This window comes from Phyllostomus hastatus, unplaced genomic scaffold (genome assembly GCF_019186645.2).
Source record: "Phyllostomus hastatus isolate PE091 unplaced genomic scaffold, TTU_PhHast_1.1 phas_scaffold_216, whole genome shotgun sequence".
NCBI lineage: Eukaryota > Metazoa > Chordata > Mammalia > Chiroptera > Phyllostomidae > Phyllostomus > Phyllostomus hastatus.
The window spans coordinates 13,321,309-13,338,518 of record NW_025334018.1 but is presented as its reverse complement, the minus strand read 5'-3'; the positions used below and the strand labels follow the sequence as shown (position 1 = coordinate 13,338,518).

Sequence of the window (17,210 nt, the reverse complement as noted above, 5' to 3'; positions counted from 1 at the left end):
TAGTTCAGTCAGTTCATTAGATTCCACAAACGAGTGAATCATATGGTACATAAGCCAGTGAGAGAAAGACAAATACCGTATGCATCCACTTTCCACCTGAATGAGCCCATTGAGGGTTTTTCCTGACTCTTTACACGATCTTACACAAGTAAAGTACAACTTTTTTTTCAAATATGATTTTAGCAGGAGAACAATGCAGAGTCTATGTCAATGAACACGGCCACTGGTACACTTTCTAAATTTCTTAAGAACAGAGAAGAAGCATACAGGAAGCACTCGTCCGGTTGCTGTGCTATTTCCTGGTTACGGCGGTGTCAGAAGAAGCAGCTGTGACTGGTGAGAAGTTTGCTCAGCTGGTCGTTGGTGATGCCAAAATGCGCAGGTTAACTCTAACCTTGTGTCTGCCACCTCCCAACCCTTAAAAATAGGCCTGAAATGGACCCTTTTCTGGCAAGGGCATGGTTTTTATTTACTGATCAGTATTACAACTCAACATTCTACAACTTGGTTGCCTGCACTGATGCGGGTCAGCCTTCTTCTAAGTCTGACAGACTCAAACCAGCCAATGCTTTCATTTCACACAAACTTTCCCCCTCACAGGTTGAATATAGAAAACACCTACAGTCAACACATGAAAAAAAAAATATTTTTCCACTAGCTATTAGTGGAAAACCTGTGTGGGCCAAACACAAGGTTTATTTTATAATAGCTCTTCACTTTTTCCCTTTGATTCACAGCTTCTACATGAAAATATCCAAACTGCCGCTGTCGATGGTTCTGCCTCCAAACCTATGTGGCAGTCTGTTTGCCTTAAACGTGTGCGGGTCTTGCTGTTTGAGCAGGAGAAAGTAGTTCTAACGAATTATGCCAAGGTGTCTGATACCTAATATCAACAGATGTTGGATGGATGAATGATAAACTGTATCCTAAAGATGGAGACCATTTAGATATATGAGTGAAATAACTGGTGAGGAAACGTGGGTGAAATTAGTATTGTGAAAGTGAGAGATTTGGGGTGGGACTGTTTCACCCAGAAGGGAAAACTTGAACTTGAAAAGGAGAGGAGAAAACGGGGGAAGAGCATTACTAATGGAGTGAATGAATGTGAGCAGTCCGGGATGGGTTAGAATATTGTAATACATATATCATCATATATAGTGTGAGTGTAATTACATTTTTCAGGTATGCATAGATTAAGGACCAAGAGAGACTACAGAAAAATAGTGATAGCGGTTACCTAAGTGATAGGATCATGGTTGATTTTACTTTCATTTTTCATTCTTTCCTATAATGAGCATAGGCTGCATGCTCCAGATTCTGTTACCACGTCCTGAAGTACAAAATATCTTTGATTTTCTACAGTTTCAGAAATAAATTAGTGTTACAAAGTTTCAAGTTAACCTGACCCAGCTATTTCTTTCTAGGAAGTCAAACAACTTGTTGCATTTTTTCAGCCTCCTTTGTTAAGAAATATTATATTGGTTTCTTGATATCCGCTGGACAGCAAAATACAAAGGATGAAAGGAATTTGACCCAGGGCAAGGAATACTGGGGGAAACGTTGGGATGTTCAGAGTTGGAGGAGATGGGAACGGACTCACGCACTGGACAGGAAACCCATGTTGCACCTAAGCGGGGATGCTCTGGGATGCCCCGCTGTTACACAGAGGGGGCGGGGCAAGACTCCGACGCATATTACGATCCATCCACCCCAGTCCGTACCTGAGTTTGAACAAACGAAGGCCTCTGTGTTCGCATCTCCTGGATCAAATTAAAAATACTGAAGTTCTCGGGAAGTATCTATCAAATAAAAGGAAAAAGATCTGACTCCTTGGTTTGTATATCCGTTAATAAATTATTGCCACTTTCTCATAGTCTTGTGGCTGCCATGATATCTGCTCTCCCAACGTGGGATGATACCAGAAAATAGATCGATTTTTAAAGTTAATGAAGATTCTCATCACTCGCATCATGACTGACAGCCTGGTGTGCTCCCTAGAAAAGGCTGAAGCGACCATTCGGACTGATTTCACATGGGGTAATCAAATAAACGTCTGACGTGAGTGATGAAATGAAGACGGCCGAGTACATGAGCCAGTGTGCGTTTCATGAAATAAAAGGAGTTGGCAGACAGTTCTCAAGCCCGTATCCTAAACTTCCCTTCTCTTACTGGACTCTTAGAAAGCCAAGTATTGATTGGAACACAAAGCTCGATGGTGGCAAATTGAGTGCTTCCATCAAAGCGGTTTGCATAAAGGAAGGGTGACCCCGTCGCTTAGGGCAGTGGTCCCCTCCAGCTACACCACGTGTCAGAGCCCCTGCAGAGCTGGCTGGGCCCCATCCCCAGAATCTCTGCTTCAATCCACCCCAGGTGGGGCCCAAAGTTTTGCATTTCTAACAGGTTCTCAGGTGATGCTGATGCTCACGCTGCCTGTCTGGGGACCCCACGCTGAGAGCCACCAACGGAACCATCTGACAAGGCAGGTGTACAAGTCAACCTTCTCGAAAAGGTGCATTGTGGAGGCGGGTGTTTTGAAGACCCGAACAGTCCCTAACCCTGAAGGGAGCAGGGTGAACAAATGGGAAGTGCCTGCCGAGGGAAACTCACCCCGTCCTTTAGCAACATCCACGTATAATCGATAGCACAGATGACCCCGGTCCTTCCACAGCCGGCACTGAAATAAAAGATCACAGTAAGAGCATTCACAGTTGCCGACAGTGGGTCACTGACAGTCGCTGGAAGACTTCACCAGCAGATCTGAGGAAGAAGAAACCTAAAGACAATGAACCTCTCTAAACACTACCATGTCCCAAACGTGTCTGCAGGTTGCCACGTGTCACACTGAACTTCAGGACAGGTCCTGGCGACTGCTCCCAGCAAGGGTCTCTAGAGCGGCACTGCTCACAGGCAACTTATCAGAAAAAAAAATAATAATGTAATGCCTGGCTTGGATTTATTATAGTTTGTTTCTGCTGTGACCTTTCTCTCTCTATCACATTTCTAAGCTTCTTTCCTTTCTGATCAACTGGAGAAAGTGAGGCAAGGATTAGGAGCCCTTATCCTATGTGCTCACACCACCTTGACCTCCACAGAAGTCAGCCTTCCGTTGAAGCAAGAGCCCGGCCAGACTGCGACACCGGGGTTGTTCTGGGTAGGAGGCTCACAGAGAGCGCCATACCTGCAGTGAATGCATATGGGCGCACTGTCATCCTCCTGGAAGCAGCGCACATCCCAGATGAGCTCAAGGATGGGATCTATAGACGAAGGCACATCGTGATCCGGCCAGTTCCTGTAGTGGAGCTGGTAGATAGTTCGAGTTTCCTGTAAAAAGAGTAGCCAGCATAAAAGGAGAGTTCAAGGTTAGGACTCCACCTCGTTCTACCACAATACTTCTCTGACTTGCTAAGTATCATCTATATCCTTTTTGCGATTTATGCTGCTTTCTTTCGTATAGACCTCTGGTGACCATACGTCTACAAAGAACAATTAGGTGATTTCAGGTCACTTATTATTGGCCTGTCCCTCTCTGCCCCACTCAACAGAGGAGGCAGATACGAAGATAGTCCAACCTGGAGCTTCCCAACCGAGAAACTGCACATGGGCCATAGATACGCTGATATATTAGGTCCCTTTGCCTCAGAGGGACTGGGCAGCCTGAGCTCTCAGGCTGGTTTGCAGCCTCTCTTCGGCCTACACAAACTGTTTTACAAGTGGTCATGGTGTGGAATAGACTGGGGAGCCCAGATGCCACCCAAGATCTCTTTTGAATATGAGGATTACTCCAGAACAACAAAGGCCCCCCCATCACTCCCCATTGTCTTATGCCCAGCCCAAGTCCCGTGCCTATATATTAGCCTGCCTGATGTCTGCAGGCTTTTGAATTCACCACCCCATTCTGTACTTACACTGTTGAACTTGACTTTTAGAGTCCTGATTATGTAATGAGATTTTCTACTTTCAGCTTCCTAAGAAGTAAATGAAAATATTCGTTATTTCAAGGACAGAGATTCAAGCATGACTCTCTGTAGAATAGACCCCCAGCGCTGGCTCCGCCGCGTGGAACGGGCGTCACACTTACGCAGGAGACGGAGAACGGGCCCAGCTGCAGCTGTGTCTCTCCCAGCTCAGCCCAGTAGCGCTCGCACTTTTTCTGTGGCGCAAAGCAGAAGACAGTGATTTCCCTCCGCGTAGTCCAGGCTCCATGGAGTCACAAAACCCCCTCCCTCATTCAGAAGCCAATTCGGCTCCACGTCCTTCACCTTAGGTGAGGAGCTTCTAACCCCCTCGGCCCTCGACCCCAGCTGCGTGGCCCGGAATCTCCAAGGATGGGCAAACAAATGGCACAAAGACTATATAAATGACAGACTTCCTAGAAGTCTGAAAAAGTGGAAATAGGGATCTGACATTTCTAGTATTTCAAACAGATCAACAGAGGTCACGTCTACTAAAAGCTGCACAAGCGGACTGAACCACCAAGTGCCCTCGGTTGTAACTGGAATTGTACTGATTCAGGATGGCAACAATAGGTGCGAAGAATGCTGCTCAACAGAAATATAATGTGAGCTACATATGTAATTTTAAATTTTCTAACAGCCACATTAAAAAAAAAAACACAAAAAAAAACCCTGGCCGCATAGCCCAGTTGGTTAGAGCATCATTCCAATACACCAGGTTTGTGGGTTCAGTCCCCTGGTTGGGGCACATGCAGAAATCAGCCAATGGGTGCATGAGTGGGTGGAGCAACAAATGGATATTGTCCCCTCCTCTCTCTAAAATCAATAAATTTTAAAAAAATTTTAAACAAAAATGAAAAAAGAGAAATTAATTTTAATATAATTTACATAGCCAATACATCAAAGAAATTTTCAACATGTAATCAATATAAAATAGTTATTAGATATATGACATTTTAAACTGTCTCCAAAATACAGTATGTTTTTAATATTCATAGTACATCTCCACTAATATGCTAAATTTTTATTGGAAATATTTTATTTCCATTTAGATTCCGTAAAATTTATAGTTGAAAAAGATTCAGATACCTGAGTTGTTCCAAACATACTTAAAGTTTTCTAATAACTGAATTCCATATCGGTTTTTGAAATTAAATTTGTTAAAATAAAATAATTGAGTTCCTCAGTCACACCAGCCATATTCTAAGAGCTCAGCAGCAACACGTGGTTAGCGTGTGTCACGCTGGACAGCACAGGCTTAGAAGCTCTGCGTGGCAGTTAAAGGTGTCCGACCAACAACATGGAAAGGTGAATGGTTACTGTAAAAAGCATACCTTATTCTTCCCTTAAAACACAGAGCCTACTGGAAAAATGGACAAAATAAAAGGGGTCCTTCGGAGTAAAAAAACAAAACAAAACAAAAGTCTTGAGAGTCATTTGGCATTCCCAAATTGAAAACTGGCAAGATGAGCATAAATTTCACCTAGTTGCACTTAAGAAAAGTTCTGCTACCAATTTCCCCCTTGTTTTCCTTCTTGCCTTTACCTTTGCTCAGGCTAGGAGGCACTCACCTTCCCCATCTCGAACTCCATGCACGCCATGACAATGATCTGGGGGACGAGAGGGACAGAGACTTAACCATTGCTCCAGTCAGAAAGAGCAGCTAATACTGTCCATGGGGCCCAGGGTCAGAAACTGTTAATTATTCTTTTCTGGGTTTCTTTTTTGAACCAAAAAAGAAATCTTGATAAATTACAAACTCTTGCTCCTACCCTTCCTTCTTTCTCTCCCCACTTCTCTTTTTCTCTATTCAAATCAGTAAATTCTTATTAACAAATGAGCCCGTCAAGATGAGAACTTTCATTTCCTTGAAGAATGACATTGTGATTTGGACTAAGATGTACCAGAACACCGAAATTCTGGTGACTAACGAAAAGAAACACTAATTTAATACATAGGAAACCTCAGTAACGTGTCCCGATGCCCTTGGCCCCTCTATCCCTAAAAATGAGAGAACAGTAACGAAAGTAATGCTGCTCTTACCAGGACACTGTATTCCCAAATCATCCTCCAGAAGTCCAGGACAGTTGTAGGCAAGGGTCCCTGGGTGGCAATGTAAGCCCGGGGTCCATAAACTCCCTAGCGGGGAACAGAAATTACATGGGGTGACGACAAACAATACCCTTTTGTTCTTGTCCAGTATATTTCCCTCCCTTTTTTTTAGGTGCCTGGAGAAATATAGTCTACTATCCTCTCCCATGTTTTAGGTACCTAGAGAATATGGAATGTGGACTATACCTTAACGAAGTTGGCATTGATGTAACTGGAATCCTCGTCAGAGGTTAGTAAGGACAGCTCTACTCGGCTATGATCATCTAGGATACAAAAGAAAGACATAGGATAATTACGGGGGCTTAGTTTGAGGGCTTGCTGTGAGTCAGGGACTACCACTGTGAATAGGGGTTTGAAGAGTGAGTGAACGAATGAATGAGTGAATGAAGGAAGGAATGTTCTTTTGTAGTCATAACTAGTACAAACTAACTTGTCAAGGCCATGTTCCAGGACTAAGAACGGCAAGCAGTGGGTGAACGGAGACAGGGATAACGGAGCTTGGGAGGAGGTACAAGTTTATGGGGAGAAATGAACCTTACAGGGCAAGATATCCTTGTATCGGTTTTTCTTGATGTTCTTGGGCCTCTCCGCCACAGTCGTGGGATAGGTTCTGTCTGTCTTGTACTTGGTGGAGAGTCTTTTCAGCTTCTGTAATAAAATGCCAATATTTAAATCTTCCTAGAGAAAAAAGGCAAAAAGCTCTCTCTAGAGAGCTTTTGAAGAGACCCAAGTTTCACCACCCTGAAGCTGCCTTTTGGGGATATTAACTAAGGAAACAGGACTCAGAAAGAAATTTTGATCCTCCCCCTTCGCTGACTAAGAGATTCAGACAGAGAAACCTGCTTCATGAAGCAGAGACCTCAGGAGGCTCCCCTCAGCCTAATTTGAATCAAATATGATAAATAAGAGGACTTCAGGCTGGCCCCTGTGTCCCACTGCTTCTGAGTCACCTAGCAAGGATTTCCTGTCACGCACACGTGTGTGTGTGTGTGTGTGTGTGTGTTCCGCCGTTCCTCAAATACCTGTTCATTGCCCATTCTCACTCCTGAAATCTAACACCTCATTCCCCCCACCTTCTCCTTTGTCCAAAAATATCTTATACCCAATGCTGCCTCCCTGTTGTTGAAATTGTCATGGAATTATCATGTCTATGTGACATGAAGTCCTCATGCACATGTATTAAACTTTGATTTTTCTCCTGTTAATCTGTCTCTGTTAATTGGCTATTAGCCCAGCCTAAAAGAACTTAAAAGGTGGAAGAGGTAGTAATGATTTTTAGCCTCTTACTCTTTCCTTCTCCACCACCCGAGCCCTCTATTTCAGCCCGTTTAGCATCTTCTAGGGTGGGGTTCATTTGTGACAGAGCCCCAGAGCACAAGGAGGGAGAGTTCAGTGACATTTGGAAAAGTGAAATGATCGCACTTGCTGCAGCTGAGCCACAAATAGCTAAAACTTAGAGCTGAAACCGATATTTAAGAAATCGGCATCTTCTGAAAGCAAGCTATAGTGTCGCCTAATGGATCAGATGTTAAAAGTTTAATTTACTTTCTTTACAGCTACTACAGGCTACCTTAAGTAGAAATGGAGCTTAAGCTGCATTAAATCTCTCTAGATCTAACAGAATTTCAAAGATTCAGTCCCCAAAGCAGTCACTGTTCACGTGACGGAAACTTCCAGCCCACCCCACAACCAGTGATTTTCAAATGGTATCATTCTGTGCTGGTGGAATAGATCTTGGCCAGTCAGGGGTTAGCATAATACGGTTGAAGAAGATTCCTTAAGATTGTGGAGTAACTCCTTACATGTATTCCCATTTGCCAACATTATACTTCAGACCAAAATTTCAGGTCAGCGGAAATGATGATTCTTCTTTAGCTCTTCTTATAAATCAGTCTTGTACCAGATTTTGTTGAACACCCTTACCATTCAAAGAAACAGTCAGGATAGGAAGAAGTTAGGGAAAGCTCCCCACGATGGGAATGAAGAAGTCCTCTGCCAGTGCCCCCACCTCCACGCGTGATTAAAGGGCAATAATTTATGGCAGGAAACTCCCATGATGGGTCACAGAAGCCAACAACAACAAGGGCTGGCTAAAACCAGATCAAGCCAAGATGGAAGAAAAGTTGACCCGAGAACAACCCCAAAGCTTGCTTTACCGGCATTATAATGAAACCTGACACCACGAGTAGAAGGGGGGAGGCAAGGGGAACAAGTGCCATGACACTTTTAGAACAGGCCATATTAGGAAGAAAACCACCACCAAAAGGTGGAGCCAGAATTTGGCACCACAAAGTTCAGAAACAGCCCACCCTTGGAAACACATAAAATCCCAAGAACCGACTGACCAGCGCAACTGAGTCACGAGTTGACCGGTGTCCGCTCAGAAGTGTACTTCCTCCTTTCACCGCGGTGCCCTGGAGACTCGCAGCCAGCCAGCGAGGGCAGAGGACGACGGCCCAACCCCTGATCTTGTCTCCAGGAACCAGCATCCTAGCTTCTTTTTCATTTGAATAAACCATGTTTTTGCTCTCACTGGGACTTGTCCTTGAACTCTTTCCAGTGCAAGTCAAGAGCCTGGAAGTCCTAGACCATGCGGGGGTGTAGGGGAGGACGGTGGGGGAGGGGAGGACGGTGGGGGAGGGGAGGACGGTGGGGGAGGGGAGGACGGTGGGGGAGGGGAGGGCAGGGCCTGCACCAGGCACATTTAATAGATCTGACCTTTGGGAACCCTTATTCAACTTGAGAAAGATAAGGGGAAAACGTCTGTGATAGCCAATACATATTTGTCAAATTTAACTACAGAAAGTAATTGGTATTATTTACTCACTATTTAATAGGGAATTGGTCCAATGAAGATGATAAATTACTTCCTATGGGTCAGATCCCTCAGCGTCCATTCAGTTTTCATTCTCTTAACTTCCCTCTTGAAATTTCCTCCTCCTGTGGCCCTTATTAGTCTACACTATCTTGCTTCTCCTCTTTCTTCCCTGACTTCCCTTTCCCATTTCTCAGTCTTACTGGCTGTCCATTTCCATCTTGTAATTGTGAATTATCCAAAGTTCCCAAGTTAAGTCCTCAACTCTCCGCTCTGCTTTCACTATACACATTTGAGCAGAAATACCGCGTACTCTTAGAGCAGGCATACCAATTTGAACAGGCCTGTTCAAATTTTGTACTTAACGGATTAAAATTGAATTATACTTCCAACCCCTACTGGATGTCTCAAATTTCTACATTGAGATCAGATCACTAAATTTCAATCCTGAATTCCCACTCGTGTCCTAGACAGTCCCGCTTGCGTATCTTATCATTGTTGTTCCCATTGCTAATGCCAATGGCACTGTCTTTACCCCAGGTAGCCACACTCCAGAAACCGGGAGTCGCTGCTGGTTCCCACAATTACTATGTCCGGTTCAGTCAGCAAGTTCAACTGATTCTTTCCACGCGGTGTCTTGCATCAGCCTTCCTTCCTATGCCCACTGCACACACCGTAATTCAGGCCCTTTCCCCTCACATTGGCCCGTTAACAGTCGTTTCTTAACTCCTCCTCCCATTTTTCTGTCTTTCCCCATTGAAATCTGCTAGGCATGATTGTACCAAAATAATCTTACTAAAATATTGCCTTTTATCTTGCTCATGCTCCAAACAACTTCAGGGAAGCCCCCTTGCTACCAGGAAAAAGTCTACGCTCCTTGGCCAAGTGCTTAAGATTCTCCCCACGTGGACCAAAGTTTCACCACCCTGAAGCTGCCTTTTTGGGATATTAATTTTAAGGTGTTTCTTAAGAAACAAGATTCAGAAAGAATCTTTGACCTGCTCTCCTCTCCTGCCCACGAGATTCAGACAGAGAAACCTGCTGCAGAAAGGAGAACTTAATGTGTTCCCCTTAGCCTAATTTGAATTAAGCATGGTAAATAGAGGGCTTCAGACTGTTAGCTAAATACCGCGTGCCCCATCGTCTCTGAGTGACACAGATAAAGCCTGTGTGTGCGTGTGTGTGTGTGTGTGTGTGTGGCCTATAATCATTTACCTGCCTTCAACACCACCTTCAACAACGGGACAGGATGTCTTTTGCTTCCCTACTGCACTCATTCTCCTGGAGCCATCCGGCTGGATGACAAAGCGAGACACTCACCGAAAACATCACGTAGGAAATTCCTACAGGACTGTTCATTTGGAAAGCAGGAAAGATTCTTTCCACCCTCCGCCCCCCATAGCTTGCTTTGAGGTCAGACCACTGTGAAGGCCTCCTTTTCTGTTGTTCCCTTTTTCTCTCCGCTGACCCCCAAACTCCAGCACCCCAACCGAGAACACAACAGAGCAGAATTAGAACAGAAGAAGTGATGAACCACACCAGAAAAGGAGAAACTCTGAGAGTAGGAAGCAAAAGGGCAGAAAATAGAAAGCGGGCCGCAGAGGAGGAGTGTTGGGGCTGGGGATAAAAGATAGGTCGAAGGGGAAGGTATTTCTCTGTAAATCTCAGAGTAGGGGTATGCGATCCCTGCCAGCAGCAACAACGAGAGGCCCCGGAGAAGAGCTGCTGAGACAATAAAGAGTCCAGAGCAGGACAGAGGATACAGTCAGTAGTACTGTAGTAACTGTCTGTGGTGCCAGGCAGGTATCAGTGGGACTCACTGGGGTGAACACTTCATAAGGTATGTAAATGTCCAACCACTGTGCTATCCACCTGAAATTAGTAAAATGCTGAATGTTTACTGTAATTGAAAAAAATACATAAAAGTAAAATAAAAATAAATAAAAAGTAAAGTAAAAATGGAAAGAAAAATAAAAGAGGCCAGCATCCCTCCTGGGCCTGATGAGAGAGAGACCAGATTCTGGGGGTGCTGGAGGAGCTGAGAGTAAGCTCATTTGATCTGTGGACTATGCTACCCCTTTCCTTTCAAGACAGGAAAGCAGAGGTGAGGGCCTGGCCATCACACGCTGGAAAACAGGACTGAGTCCTTTGCATGGTCTTCTCATTGCCTAGTAAATTCATTACTGATAAACGAGTTAAGTTCACTCCCAGAAGAGAATAAGAAAGAAAAAGGAAAGAATGAGACCCCAATATGTTAGCCTCTGAAGACCGCATTATTGTAACGAAGGCATAGCGTATGTCATATTTCCAAGGGGGGCAATGAAACTTGGTCCTCCTGTGCTGGCCGGGACAGGGGAGACAAGGTTCGGCTGTCGGCAGAGCTTCTCAAGGTCGCTCCTCAATGCCTTACCATTGCCAGTCAGTGTTATTGCCTCTCCCACGGCTCCCACAGGACTGAGAAAGCATGAATGCTAATCCATGGAATTAGGAGCTTGGGCCTCTGAATCCAGGGAACAAGAGGACTGCTAGCAGGAATGGGGGACAAGACTCAACTGGCCCTGAGTGGCCCAGCTGTGTGCTAGGATGGATTCTGTAATGTAATGTGGAGTGAACGAAGGAAGACATTTGCATGAAGCTCAAAAACCAGGAAGGTGAATGTCTATTGTTCAGTGACATATCCAGGTCTTCAAGCCATGTGACAACAAAGAACAAAAAGGACCTCGGGGTGGTGGTTACCTTGAGTTTGGCGGGAGTTTGGGGATTTAAGATCTGGAAAGACACCCAAATTTCTGGGGTGAGGGCAATGTTCTTTTTCTTGCCCTCAAGCACCTGTGTGGTGCTTACACGGGTACCTCCTTTATTACGAGTTGTTAACTTGTATACATGTGTGGAACACATTTCTGTGTCTGTGTTAGATTCTGCATTCTTTTAAAGTTTAAAACGTTAAGACCAATGAAGAAACTGGAAGCAACCGGGTGTGGAGAAGGGGAGGGAACTAAGAGCACGGGCTCGAAGGTTAGAAAGCTTTAGAGTCTCAAACCAGAGTTTTCGAATCCTGGCTTTGCTATTTTCTGGGTGAAAGGAAGATAACACTTCCCCTTGGAGTTGTAGTGGTTAAGATCATATATGGCAGACTACTTGATTGCCTCCTAGATGGCAAGCAGTCAAAAAACAGGTGTCTATATTATATTTTATGGTTATTAATTTAAGATTAGCTAGGTGGTAGAGAAGATGATACGATATTGTAAATTTTTAAAAAAACTCTTTTGGAAATATTTGGCGCTACTTAACCAATTCAATGCTAATATTCTGTGACCCTCTGTAATACCACTTTGGAGGCTCTTGCCTTAGGATATAATCCAAAAACCACATGGACAAACACATTTGTTGCAGGGCTATCAATAATCATGGGAAATTAGAAATAACCTAAATGTCCAACAACAGAGATATAATTTGATTATCTGGGTGCCTGTTCCATGTCAGGCGTTTTGTGTAGCTATTCTATTACCTTCAACGCAGCTCTGCAAAGTGAATGCTACTGGTTCCCACTGTGCATTGCTTTTCTTAATGTCACACAGCTGGTGACAGGCAGGACCTAGATCCAAACCCAGATTTATCTGGCTCCAAAGTTATTATAAGTACAGATGGTTAAGCAAGCAGACTTGAACTCAAAACTCAGTTGAACCTCCGTGTACTAGCTATGTGACCCCAAGTGAGTCATTAACCCCTCTGTGTCTCTACTTCTTCTTCTATAAAGTGGAAATAATAACAGTGCCTTTTTCAATGGATTAAATAAATCACTATATAAGTATTTAGAACAGTTTCTATAATAGGCATAGAAGTATTAGCTATTATTATGATTATTATTTTCTCATTATACCAAACTGCATCAGAAGTTGTTAATAGATTTTAATCAACCTGATAATTTTGGTGTGATGTTAAGTGAAAATAAGAATAAAAATTGCATCTATGCTTATAATTACAGTAGTATAAAAGTCATTATATAAATGGACAAGAACTAGAATGTTTCTACACCAAAAAACATTGTATTTGCTGGGATCTTTGGTACTATGTCGAATTTCTTTTCTTTTCACTTGCAGTAATATTATGTTATAAGAATAGCAACAATAAGGCTGTGCCCTGGCCAGACGGCTCAATTGGTTGGAGCACTGTCCCGTGCACCGAAGGTCTGCAGGTTCAACCTTCCAGCAGAGTGTAGAAGGGGGGCAACCAATTAACATTTCTCTCTCACATCGATGTTTTTCTCTCTCTCTTCTTCCTTCCTCTCTCTCTAAAATCAATAAACATATCCTCGGATGAGAAGTTTTTAAAAAGAATAGCAACAGTAGGATTTTTTAAAAGAGAAAAATTCAGTTTGTTAGAGCATCGCTCCGATACACCAAGGTTGCGGGTTTGATCCCTGGTCAGGGCACATGCAAGATTCAAACAATGAATGTATCAATAAGTGGAACAACAGATTGATCTCTCTCTCTCTCTCTCTCTTTAAAAATCATTATTTTTTTTTGAAAGAAGAAGAAGAGACTTTCCATAGTGTGGTTACACACTGCATTTCTGCTGTTAGAAACTATACTAACTAGGGCCTTACCTTCAGGCTAGGCCCTTTGAGGGACTCAGTGTTACTGGCTGAAGCAAGAAACTAATTTCACAGGATCTGAAATAACAGGTCCAGGTTAAATTTCATGTCTATTGCTGAATGGCTAAATGAGCATAGACCAGTTAGTTAAACTCTCCGAGCCTCAGTTTCCTTGTCTGTAAGTCAGAGATTATAACTACCTCATAGGATTTTTTTAAGTGTGGAGTAAACAAGATAATGAATGTGATGTTTCCTTGACACCCCACCAAGACTATCACAGTTATAATTAAATATTTAATAGCGTAACCAGTTGTTTAATGTCTGCCTCTCTAAGACATCCTCCAGCGCCTGGGGAGACAGGCTCCGCCACAGCACGGAGCACAGCACTGCAGTGCCAGCCCCCAGCACGAGGCTCTGCACACAGTAAGCACTTGATAAAATACTTGAATGAATGCGTGCAAACCTTGTAGGAGCAGTTAATGGCAGTTTCGACCACAGAAAGGTTACTGACTTCAGTCTTGGCCCAGAGAAGCGGACCTAAATGGCACAGTGTGGCATTAGCTGTCACAGCATGGCTACATGCTCCGCACAGAGACAGCCCGCTGGGGCGACGTGGGGACTGAAGGCTCAGCTGTGGACCAAGTAGTGCCAACAGTGTCCTGTGTCCCTGAATCAGTCTTTAAATCTCAGCAGCATCAAGTCCTGGGGGAATACACTAAGGGCTTCAGGTGGGATGTGGGACACGACCAGGTGGGACACCCTTTCCCTCTCCCCCAATTTAATGGCAGTGTCTACCTTGCCCAAGCAAGCAAACTGGCCTCCTTCACCACCCTTTACCCGCCCCCCCCACCAAAGCTAGTCTCTCTTCTATCTCAGCTGAACCTTTAGGTGGGGCCGAGAGCAAGACTTTGTTTTTCCACTGGAGGACATGAGTCAGTGAACAGTGAGGTTCCACTTAATCACCCAAAAATAAGGTCCTAAACCAGGAGCTAAAAAAGCAAGGAAGTGATTAATATAAAAGTCAGGGCAGTGATTATTCTTAGGGCAGAACAGGGTGGGGGTGGGGGTGGGGGCGAGGACCCACGGGGGAAGGAATAGATGGAGTCCCCTGAGGTAAGGCCACGTTCTGTCCCTCTGGGGGGGGGGGGGGGGGGGGCTGTACGTTCACACCCTCACACATTTTATGTGCTTCTCTAGAGTGCATTGCAGTTCACAATTTTAAACAGCTTGAGGGAAAAAAAAACTATAAAAGGTTTGTAAGCAGGGAAAAAACGACCAGATTTTAATTATTAAGAGATCACTTGGGTGTTGAGTGGAAAATTAATTGAAGGTGGAGAAAGGCCACAGACAGAGAAAACCTGAGGGGAAGTGACTGCACAATGTGATGAGAGGTTATGATGACTGAGCAAAGAAACGGTGAAATATTAGGGATATAGTCTATATTATTATTATCATCATCATCATCATCATCATGAATTATTATTATTATTACTTTCATCCTCATCCGAGAATATGTTTATTGATTCGAGAGAGAGATGTGAGGAATGCCGATCGGTTGCCTCCCGTACTGACCCGGCATGGAGCCCGCAGCCTAGTTTTCTGCCCTGACAAGGACTCAGATGAACCCACAACCAGCCGACTGAGCCTCTTGGCCAGAGGTCGTCTACACTATTTTTTTAAAAACACAACCAAAATAAAACAGAGGCTGGCTCTGCCCCCTCGGCTCACATCTTTCCTCTCTGCGTTGGAGACATTTGCTCGGGAACCACATTCCAGGGGCAGGGAACTGTCTAAGCAGACACACAGGCCAGGACGCTCCCGCCACCCTCCCCGCTGACTCTGCCCCGAGGGACTCAGACTGTCCAGCACTTAGAGCACATTTTTCATGCCCGGGATATTATCCAAGCAGAGCTGACACAGGGGTTTATATTATAATAGGTAATAATTCAACCAAAATATTTGATCACTAGAGACCTCACAGAGTATTAACTCCACGAGGGCAAAGGTTTGGACTTTGCTCACCACTGTATCTTCAGTGCTTCGAACTGAACTTGGAACAGAGCTCGGTGTCCAATGAATGTTAGTGAGTGAATGACCACATTTAATTATTCTGGGCATTTAATCATCACAGCAATCCTGTGAAGATGGGCAGGACATGAATTATTCTCCCCATTTTAGAAATTAGAAGAGAGAGAGGAGGGAACATGTCAAGTAGTTGATCATTTGGTTGGTGACAGAATCATAATAATTTCATTTCAGGTTTGTAGTTCGGTTCCCTCCTTTTCCCCGTTTTTTCACAGCTGAAGAGCTGAGGTTTGAAGTTCTCATAGCGCTGACACGCCAGCCGGGGGTACTCCAAAATACATCGGGGGTACTGTCAGGCACCCTCTGTCGCCGGGTAGGCTGGGCCGTAGGGTGCATGAGGCCTCCCCTGGCCCCCTGCGTCTGTAATCACAGCCCCCCGTGGAGACGCGGGGTTCCTCTCCATCACCAAATCCCACCTGTTTGGGGGTCCTCACCACATCCCTCACTTTTCTCTACTCCCCATCCTAGCCCCTCCACCCCTCCAAGAAAAGGCCAAGGAAACGCTGTTATTGTAAAAACACATGTTTCAATCTTCTTTTCGTCTTAGAAAAAATCAAGACCGGCGGCAGCAGGTGGTTTCGGTGCACTCGAAGAGTCTTGGCGTCCACGGGAAATCTGTGGGGAGGCTACCAATAAGGCTCCGTGAAGAGTTACCCTCGGTCTCTCTCCTCTTCATAGGAATTAAAGTTAGTCATTTGGAGCATAAGTTATACCTCAGGCACCAGGGAATGCCAGATGTTCAATTAATGTTAGTACTGACACACCTGGAGTTATGTAAGTCTGCTGTAGATTTCTAGTCAAACTCCAAGAGCTAGCAGAGAAAATATGAAAAACCAGCCCTGTGGAGAGAATATCTAAAATACACACAAAGCTCAGAGAAGTCAAACTCTAGGTTGCCTTCTTCCGCTCCGCCCCTGAGCGGTCTGATACTCGCTTTATCTCAAGAGCAATTTGGTCTCGGAGAGTTGGACCACCCAAGTCAGCTAAACAGTCCCTGCAAGGACCCCGAGGGTGTCTGTCACACGGCGGCGGACTCACCAGAAATTCACTCGCAAACTCCTCTCTGCTCGTTTTCTTGTTTTGGGCCCCATCCAGGAACTTCTGCAGGATCTGCCTCTGGTCCATGCTGCGGGGCGACGGAGATCATCTGTGAGCGGGTTACGGGAGGGCATGTCCCGTGTGTGTCATGGCTGAGACACTGGCGAGCAGCCACTGCTGCAGCCTGAGCCGAGCATGCTGGAGGCTGTGGTTTACTGACTTCATCACAAGCCTGAGAGGAAATTAGTATGTAACCAGCCTCTGTGGTCACACAACAAAGCCATCCTCTCCGGGCCCTAGCGCCTTCCTCCTCAAGGAAAGAGTCTGGTTACATCTCAAGTTTTTAACAAACAAGACACTAACCAGAACATGAAGTGTGGTCAGCTCGCTCCGAGGCTGTTCCACTCCAACATCTCTATCTTTGCTAGAGAAAATGTAGAATGACAGGTCTCCTGCAGGGATTCTGCCTCTGCCCGTTTCCCCCATGAGCACAGAGGCCCTGTTAACACCTGTTTCCTCACGTCCCAGATGAACCCTGCCAAGGTCTGTTAGGCCCAGGAAGGGAGACAGACACTATTTGGAGTTAAGCTTTTTTTAGGGGTTTTTGTCGCTG

At 44.8% G+C, this 17,210-nt stretch overlaps 1 protein-coding gene across 1 annotated transcript in view; it reads right to left on the bottom strand.

Moving 5' to 3' along the window:
• Window positions 1-16,807, bottom strand: part of PTPN22 (protein tyrosine phosphatase non-receptor type 22) — a 49,043-nt gene extending 32,236 nt beyond the window's left edge. The window contains exons 1-10 of the mRNA XM_045816693.1: window positions 16,598-16,807; window positions 6,605-6,713; window positions 6,252-6,328; window positions 5,997-6,092; window positions 5,525-5,563; window positions 4,079-4,150; window positions 3,906-3,965; window positions 3,179-3,321; window positions 2,608-2,674; window positions 1,722-1,799 (exon numbers count right to left, since the gene is read on the bottom strand). Coding sequence (XP_045672649.1) covers window positions 1,722-1,799; window positions 2,608-2,674; window positions 3,179-3,321; window positions 3,906-3,965; window positions 4,079-4,150; window positions 5,525-5,563; window positions 5,997-6,092; window positions 6,252-6,328; window positions 6,605-6,713; window positions 16,598-16,684 — 828 coding nt within the window. The 5' untranslated portion in view covers window positions 16,685-16,807. The remainder of the gene's footprint in view (window positions 1-1,721; window positions 1,800-2,607; window positions 2,675-3,178; window positions 3,322-3,905; window positions 3,966-4,078; window positions 4,151-5,524; window positions 5,564-5,996; window positions 6,093-6,251; window positions 6,329-6,604; window positions 6,714-16,597) is intronic.
• Between the last annotated feature and the right edge of the window lie 403 nt (window positions 16,808-17,210).